This window comes from Drosophila kikkawai, chromosome 3L (assembly GCF_030179895.1).
Source record: "Drosophila kikkawai strain 14028-0561.14 chromosome 3L, DkikHiC1v2, whole genome shotgun sequence".
NCBI classification, from domain to species: Eukaryota; Metazoa; Arthropoda; class Insecta; order Diptera; family Drosophilidae; genus Drosophila; species Drosophila kikkawai.
In genome coordinates this window covers 14,909,045-14,918,014 of record NC_091730.1, presented here as the reverse complement: position 1 = coordinate 14,918,014, position 8,970 = coordinate 14,909,045, and the positions used below count along the sequence as shown (strand labels likewise).

Genomic DNA, 8,970 nt, shown 5'->3' with positions numbered 1-8,970 from the left:
CGGAGTGCAACTCCACAAATAAACAGAGCATAAAATATGATTGTCGCTATTTTTTTCCAAGTAATGTGGCCCATACACGGTGGCATTTGTGCTTTGAGGGGTCCGTTAACAATGGAATAATAATTGATGGTGGAATACTCTTCATATTTATGGATGTAAAAAATTGTTTTAAATAAATTAAGCCTTTGATGCGAAACAATAAGTTGTAATAAAGACAGTTTTTCACTTGAAATTGTGAAAAGGTTTAACAGAAATTTCTCAACTGTTGTATAAAAAGCGATTTTCGGTTTTTACTATTTACTTATTTTCCTTTAATTAAGTCAAAAAGCTTTAACCTTTGCAGCAGTTATAAATAATCATTCATGCTATTATCCATAGTCATTCAATTCAATGTTATCGCGTAATTATATCGAGTTAGTGGTATTAAGTTAACCATGAAATTATATTCTCTTACAGATATAAACTCATTGATAGTTCTCTCTTAGTTCATTGCCAAAAATGGAGAAACACGCCACGGCCAGAGGCTTTTGCCTGTGCCACTTAATTTGTGTGTGGTATCAGACTGGACGGATCGGTCTATATTTGGGTTTCTATAATGTTGGCTATGCAGAGCAATTGCGACGTTTCATTTGTGACGAACAACTATATGTCCACATAATGGCGGTGGTTAATTTATTGGCCAGTTGGCTTTATCTATGCTTCAGTCAACGCTGGATTTTTGATCAGTTTGTGATGATGCTCTATGTGCCGCTGTATGTGTACTTTTTGATTCTAAGGAAACATCTGACGAATCTCCTGAATGAGTGCGCCGGTATCCAAAAATCAATGCAAATCATACTTGGCAGTCGACTGTGTGTAAAGATTCACAAGGAGTGTGTTTATACCTTGATGCTGATAGTGATGTTTATCCTGCTGATTATCTGGCAAATCCGAATTTATTCGGTTTATCAGGCTGTTTTCATATCGGGCGTGGGATTTATCTATCACTTGGAACTGCTTTTCTTTGGCAATTATCTCATATGGCTGGGCTGCATCTATCGGGCCTTGAACGAGTTCCTCAGGCAGGACATGAGAAGCGATAGACTGTATATATTACAGGGTGTGCTTAAGCAACAGACAATCCTCTGGAGAGTTCATCGCAATGTTTCACGATACTTTGCCCTTCATGTGCTGAGCTTTATGATCAAGCCAGGCATTCAAGTGCTCATGATACTCAAAAGCTCAGGACAACATTTGAATGTTCAAATGATTCACATAACATTGCATTTACTTCTTGTGGCATTATTTTTGGTAATTGCTTACAATCTGCAGAATCAGCATCGGAAATTTCAAGGGAGTTATCTGAGATTAGCCGATGATCCAAATTATTTTGTTCTGAAATCATGGCGTTTATTGCAACATCGAACTCTGCCACAGGCCTTTGGTGTGACCTTCATGCGCAGACGTAAAAAGGACAAATATAAAAAGGATGTGGTGTCATTGATGGTAAGTTAATTGATTTATTATACAAATTTCTAATTGAAATTCTGCTTCAACAGTTCTCTAACAATTTTCCTGCGCTGCAATTAATAAAAACCCCTCTAGTTTTTGCCACTTTCGGCTTAAAAAACATGGAGTTTCGTCTTACGTTGACTATGCTAAGGATCTGTTTGCAAACTCACATACGTGAACTTCTCCTACTGCTCAGTCTTCGTTTACTTTTCCACAAAAACTTAACTATCGATGACTACGACTATGATTCCCAGGACAATTTCAATGGAAATGTGACCCAAACAATTAGTCAACTGTATCGCTTTTATTTCTACGATGAATTCGAATGAATAATAATAATAAACAGGCGAAATGTGCTACATTAACTTAATTATCAATTACTTAACGGTTGCGGCGGGCACTCGATATAGTAAGAGCCGCGTTTCACGAGGACTTTTAGTTGTATTTCGAAATGGCACGCTTTCACTTCATCGTTAAAATAGTTAAAGTATTTCGCTTTGCCTTCAGCGTTTTAGGACTTTTGCAGCTGAGCTTCAATAAATCACAAAAATTATATCAGCATAAAGCCAACTGCTGCCGATTTGTCACGGCCATCTTTATAGTATTGATACTCTTTCTTTATAATTTGCTCAGCAATGCAGTGGAAAAAGAAAATAAGCTAGTTAATGACCTGAATATAGAAAGCAGACCTGCGAACAGTGAATTGAGAAGCGAACGATTCTTCAGTATATTTATATTTCTCAGCCTAGTCTGGTCTTGGGCTAAAAAGAATCAGCTGTGGAATTTGGTAAATGAAGCCCAATTGACATACAAACAAATAAAGTCCTTGCTGGGAAAACATCTGAACTTGGAGTGTTCTTGGCTGGTTTTGGTTTACAGCATTTTTCTGCTGCTTTTACTTGGAGTTTTTGGTGCAAAAAGTCTCTATTATGATTTGCCAAAACTGGTTGATGAACAGAATATCATCACCTTGGATGGGCTCCTTCAATTATTAAATTTGATAATGGGTTTGCCACGACTTATAATTGTCCTGACTATATCGCTGCATATCCTGTATCACCTCATGAATGCCAGCTGGCTGCAATCGCTGATTGAACTGCGTTTGCACAGAAACCTACAGTTGTATCAGTTTCAGCTGAATATTCTTATTCCTTCTCACAAAAAGTTGAATATTTTGGCTGGCTATTATTTTCGAATGTGTTATATATGCTTCTTGTATATGTTGGCCTTCAGATTCAATCATTTCTTGCAGTACTGTGTCTTTGATTCCAATCAAGTTACACACAAGACGCAGTATGACTTGGAAGACGAAGCCATTTGGGCTGGTCAAGATATAGACAATTTGACAAATCCCAGGGATCAGCTGATTAAATCTTTGCTTATATTATCCTGGCACTTGGCTTTGGTGATGTTGCTCCTGGCTTCAGCTTACATGCAGCAGAATGAATATTTAAGATTAATGCAAGAAAGCTGGAATTTTAAAACAGATGAAAATAACTCAGAAGTAAAGGCTTTTCTAGCTGAGAAATCCTGGAAGGGACACACATTTAAGAGAATGGATATATTGGACATAATGGTAAGTCTATACAAATATTTTTAAAGTTCGTATAAATAAAGACATGTTTTCCCTTAAAGTTCCTTTCAGGAGTCTCAATTTGCGACCATCAACCGGTTTCTATTTGCTTTCTAACCGACAGGTTTAGGAAAAAGAACCCGACCTATCTCAATTTGGATTTTATCGCAGGACACTTTAGGCTCTTTTTCAATGTGGTGATTTCATCTGGCATTGTCTACTTTGCGCAGCAAATGGAACTTCGGAAATTGCAGGAATACCTCCAGCAGGAAGGCTAATAAAGTTAACGCACGCTCGACTCATCAGTATCATCAACATCATCATCAAGTAGCGGCAGTGGAGAATAAAATTCATGACAAATTAAATAATAATTAAATTAGTATATAAATAATTTATGCCACCAGAGAACCGCAGATGCTTTGTGTCCATACCCTCCTGACCAACCCGACGCACACCTTTCCCTCAATTACTTAATGAATACAAAGCAGGGAGGGAAAGGACCTGGCCAGGTTAAGGGTAACCTTCTGGTATTTTAATGACCTGACCTCGGAGTTCGGCTTTGGCCTCTTCAAATATCACAGACATAAAAAGGTAACCCTCAAAAACTTTTGCCATTATAAACATAAAATGAAGGCAACAAATGGGCCAGACCAGGCCAGGCCCCTTATTGTTGTTATTCCAATGGCTGGCTTTGCCCTCTTGCATCTTTAAGATACGCACCTTTTTCACGTGGCGCCCAAAAAGGTGTGTGTAATTTATGCGCCAAACTTGATTGAATTTATTCGCCGTCGAGATTCACTCCCGGACAACCGAAAACATATATCGTTACAGTGAGAGAAAATCAAATTAAATTCAATAAATTAACATAAATCTGGGTAAATTCGCTGGCACTCCGTTACTCGCTCTCCACTTGATATGCAAATGGCAACTGCACGGCGCCGAGTCCTTCTCTTTATTTCATTTCGAGGCTCCAAGCTGGAGTCGGTTCGATCGATTTCAATAAACTTCTTGCCACACGATGCGATGCGAGCAACTGGCAACATATGCGGCATCGATGCAGCCGCTGGCAGCCAGTCGGTGAAATTCAATCAGCGCCCCAAGAGAAGGCAAGAATTGCAAAAGCCAAAAACAGGAAGTGAGTCGAGCGAAAAGGCACAGATCTTTCGATACACTTTGATGTAAATTCGGTCAAAAATTTAAGGAAAAAAGATTTATAAGAAAGGTTTTATCTTATATTTCTTAGTAGAAATGAGGAGAAGGAAATATAAAATAGATTTCAAATTGAAGCCAAACTGCCAAAACTAACTTTAAAGTTGTGCATGTGTGTTTTTAATCCTTAATTCAAACATATTGTACTTAGATGTGCTTCTTAAAAGTTTGTCCCAGCTTGTAACAAACGAAAATCGAAAACCTTTTTCAGCGACATGTGGTTAAAACCTTAGCGCACCTTTTTTATATTCTGCGATTATTGTAACCCATTTATAATATTTTTTCAATCCCAATTTAACATTAAAATTCCCGAAAATAAAGCCAAATTGTTGATCACCAAAAGCACTTAGTCCGCGCTACTATTTGGGCACTTTAAGAGTGCACCTTGAAATGGCTTTGTGGGTCTGCGCTGCTGCTGACCCGCTGCCTTTTCGATACGGCGCCGCCATTTTGTCGGCATTTTTTTTTTCTTTGTCGCGCTGTGTGTAGGCGCCATGTCTCTCTGTGTCTGCGAGTCTGTTTGTTGGGCATGATTTCTTTGCAACTTACTCGATGCTGGCAGTTTTGAAAGTCTGCCAAAATGGACAATGCCAGAAAGGCGGAAAACTTCAGTTGGCGAAATGGCAAAACACGAGGACACACACAGCCCACGAAAGGCGTTTCAGGTCAAATGTTTGGCTGCAGTTTGGTGCCGCTTCCTTCGGCGATACATGTATGTGTAATGAGTGCTCCTCACACGTGTGAGTGTGTGTGGCATCCGTGGAAATTATTGATTATGTGCGCCTTGTGGGCGGGACACGGGACGCGGTTGATTGTCTGCGGTGACAGCTGTCAGTTGAGCGATTCAGCCGCCTTGACTTCTGGCATGCATAATTAATGCTTATCGTTGGGGGATCACAAAAGTCAAAGGGTCGCCCTGGGATGAATGGTTGGATAGATGGATGGATGGATGGATATGGCCTGACGAAGTGTGGCTAATGAAATTTTAATTAGTGCAAGACAAGCGATAAAATTACACCAGCCCAAGTTGTTGAAGGGGGGGAAAAAATTACCATAAATGGGAACTCGGAGGAAAATCAATGATAAAGCTGCGCCGCATATGGGTAGTGTTCCGGGGCAATTACATGCATCAAAGATTCATATCTCCTAAATGCCGCACGGCGGACTGCCTTCTTGCTTGCCTGCCTGCCTGCTGTCTTTCCCTTTTCATAATGCCATCATAATGACTTTATCTCTCAAGCAGGCAATAAATCTTGTGAAGCCCCCCAAAGGAGGGCAGAGCCCAGATAGCATCCGAAACGAAGGGCTGCGTGCCGAGAGATGAGTTTTGGGGTTGCCATGGCCGCCTAATGAAATATTACGTATACGCACTCTAACCCACTTTCTTTTGGCCCACTTTGGCGAGAGCCCATCATAAAAGTTAATTAATACGGCTTGGTTAGCTGTTAAATACAGCGCAAAATATGCCCTGACCTCTATAGAAGACGCAGTCGCTGACGTCATTTATCTTGCTGCCACGGCACATGGGGCGTATGCGTAATGTGCGCTGACAGTTAGTTGACCACTGGATTTAAGAGCCTGCAGCTCTTGGGGCTTATCCCATAACACCCCGGAATGGTATCAGCAGGCATCAGCTATCAGCGAATGGGAAATCATTGGAAATTGCACAAAACAAATTTGCATGTAAATTCCAATGGGCACATTGTCGACTCTAGGTGGGCATTAGGTGGTTTTCTGATCGAATTAATGATTTCCTGTTTTTATTAAGAGGTAAGGGAACTTTAGGTATACCAGAAAAAAATAAGTTTTAAAATTCTGAAACAATAAAATTTTAAATAATTTAATTTTTGCAAAAGCCTTTTTGTGTTACAGAAAGTAGTTAAATTATTAAAAAATTTGACGGCCTTAAAATCACTCCTAAGTCGGTATTAAATTATTCATTATTATTAAAACCCACCATCCCCAATTTTTTATTTTTTTTTTGTTTAAAGTTTAAGCTTCAATTTACCTAATCTCCTTTTGCAGTAATCCCTTCAATTTACTCAATATTCCCCATACTACCCCGTAATCAGCTGGGGCTAAAAAATATGCAAACGAAGTGAAGTATCTATGTAAATGTTTGTTGGTCTACAGTCTGGCAGCGCGGCGGGTTTTACCTGCTGTTTGCCATTGTTCAGAGCCTTTTCCAGTACCCCAATTTGCATGTCCCGCCCGCTCCCACTTATTCTCCATACGAATACTATATACATATATTTGCATCACTCTCTCGGCTGGCAAGAAAATATGTTTCGGTTTTAAACAAATCCAAATGAAATCTGTGCATAACAAATAAAGTTTTTTCCAAAAAAAAAAAAAAAAAAGAAAACTTTTTATCAGGAAGGTAAAACTTTGCCTGAGATCTGGATTTTGTTTTCTGATAAATTTATACAGATATTGAAAATCTATTTGTATTATTTGTTTCTTCCTTTTTGTATTTTTATTTTTTGCTTTGATATAGAGAGCGAGGAATGCCTGATGAAATTCCGTGCTGTATACACTTTTGATTGAATTTTCCGTTTGCCATTTTGCCTTTCCCCCCATTTTTGTGCCTTGCTCAGCCCGAGGCAAATTAAAGATTGCCAAGAAAAGAAGGGGATGGGAAATAGGATCTGTAAGCAGCAATCTTCAATTACAACTTGGGGTAAATTGCCCAAGGGGGAGATGGAGATGTCGAGATTTAATCGCAATTAACGTCATTTAGACAATCGGATAAAACCACAAAAGCCAATTAGTCGGCGACAAACTGGATGATATACACACAGAAGTGCAGTTATATTTAGTTTATTAAAAAGAAAGTAATTTTAAAAATTAAAAAAATATATATAACATTTTATTTATGACATAAAAAAGCTTCAATTTAATAGTTAGTCCCTGTACCATTTCTATTCCTGTCCCCCAACATTAGACAGAGGGAGAGAGTAAGGGGGAACTTTGTTTCCGTTTACAATTCCCAGATTCCAAATTCTATTCTATTTTATTATCCGGGAATACGGTCTACAACATGGCTGAAAATCAGGAAGAAATGCGTGAATTGGACACCGAGAGCTTGGACAGCCTGCGAGCTCCGGTTGTGGTTGAAGATCCTAGTTTTCTGCGTATCGCGGTTATAGCTGAGGCCGTGGGTAGAATTTACCAATACCACTAATTTGTTTCTAAATCCTTTACTAATAGGAGGTGACCCTAGGATTTCTATTGGCCGGCATTGGCTACCATAGCGATAAATTCCGCAACTACATGAATGTGGATAGTGGTGAGTTTGGCTTAAGAAAAACAAGAACCAGGAGCCCTATATAATTGGTTCGTTATTTCAAACAAATTAGAAACACCGCAAGAGGAGCTGGAGAGGTTCTTCAATGCCGTCTATCACAAGTCCAACATGGGCCTCATCATTCTCGACTATGATGCCGCCAAGCGACTGCGCTCGGTGATGGCCAACTGTACCCAGTTGCTGCCCGTGGTAATGACGGTGCCCAACAAAGACTCTCTAATGGCCTATCTGGATAGCAAAGAACGTAAGAGGCGAATACGCGCGCGGGAGTCATATTAAAATCTAGACTGGAATCACCAAGAATTACGTTTTTTATAATAACCTTTGCAGATTACACTTTCTTTAAAATTAGTTGGGTAACTAAAAAGCATGCAAAGCATTAAAAGTTAACGAAGGATGTAATGTCAAAGGTATTAAATATATACCGTTAATAGTATCATTATAATTGCAAACAAGTGCATAAATATAGATAAGGCTAAACTCATAAATAATGCAGAAATTATGCATAAAATCGAAGCGACAAAAAGCGCAGCTGTCAATTGAATTTATTATATAATTAAGTGCAATTTGCGTGCCGCTAATTGCAACTGTTTTTCGGGGCATCATTCCCTGCTAATTGTTTAATGGCAGGCGACAGGGAGAGACCCTATTACAATACAGAAAAAAATACAATGAAAATGGCTGGAACGTGCCCATGAAAGCAGGCAACAAAATCGTTAATGCACAGACATGATTTAAATCTCATTAAAGTGGAAAATGCACGAGTGTAGGTCAATTATATTTTAAATACACCAACACAGACTTTATCTGTGATTAAGCTTAATAGTTTGCCAATTTAACGTAGATCAGTTGTTAAGCATATAATTTAAAGAGAAACAAACAACGAAAGCTTGACATTTCGATAAGGCTTGTTTAATGTTTGATATTTAAAACCTTGCACATAACCACAGGCATATAATCATTTTTAATCAAAAATCCCATTACTAAAGCAACATCTGACATATGCAAATAACAAAGCCAATACCCTTGATCGGCTTTTGCATATTTTGGCTTGCCTTTAAACCATTTGATAGCTCTGTGGGTGAATATATCTTCAACCGCAACAATAGTTTTAATCCATGAATAATCATTTTGTTAAACAGAAAATTGCATTCGATATTCCCATTGAGTTTTTTCATGAATATTCAGCAATATTTAGCATCAGCTTTTAGGGGGTAGAAACTGAGATTTTTTAATTAATCAATGACAAATTATTGTGAACGTGTTTACGCTCCGTGTTTGTGTCTGTGTGTGTGTATGCTCAATGGCTGATTAATTAAACAACAATAAGAGCAGACATCAGGCCGCAGACCACCGGCCAACTGATTTTAATATATTAATTATCAAAATG

At 38.7% G+C, this 8,970-nt stretch overlaps 3 protein-coding genes across 3 annotated transcripts; all 3 read left to right on the top strand.

Annotated features, from left to right (window-relative positions):
* The first annotated feature begins 498 nt into the window (after nucleotides 1–498).
* On the top strand, nucleotides 499–1,820 carry Grl62b (Gustatory receptor-like 62b). The gene is made up of 2 exons (XM_017167384.1): nucleotides 499–1,485; nucleotides 1,539–1,820. The coding sequence occupies exons 1-2, from the start codon at nucleotides 499–501 to the stop codon at nucleotides 1,818–1,820; spliced, it is 1,269 nt and encodes a 422-aa protein (XP_017022873.1).
* A 122-nt stretch (nucleotides 1,821–1,942) lies between these two features.
* On the top strand, nucleotides 1,943–3,342 carry Grl62a (Gustatory receptor-like 62a). The gene is made up of 2 exons (XM_017167209.1): nucleotides 1,943–3,067; nucleotides 3,127–3,342. Exons 1-2 carry the CDS (start codon nucleotides 1,943–1,945, stop codon nucleotides 3,340–3,342), a joined length of 1,341 nt encoding a protein of 446 aa, XP_017022698.1.
* Nucleotides 3,343–7,186: 3,844 nt separating this feature from the next.
* Nucleotides 7,187–7,883, top strand: LOC108075103 (probable V-type proton ATPase subunit F). Its single transcript, XM_017167385.3, has 3 exons — nucleotides 7,187–7,430; nucleotides 7,484–7,562; nucleotides 7,633–7,883. Exons 1-3 carry the CDS (start codon nucleotides 7,314–7,316, stop codon nucleotides 7,857–7,859), a joined length of 423 nt encoding a protein of 140 aa, XP_017022874.1. The 5' UTR covers nucleotides 7,187–7,313; the 3' UTR covers nucleotides 7,860–7,883.
* Nucleotides 7,884–8,970: the final 1,087 nt, after the last annotated feature.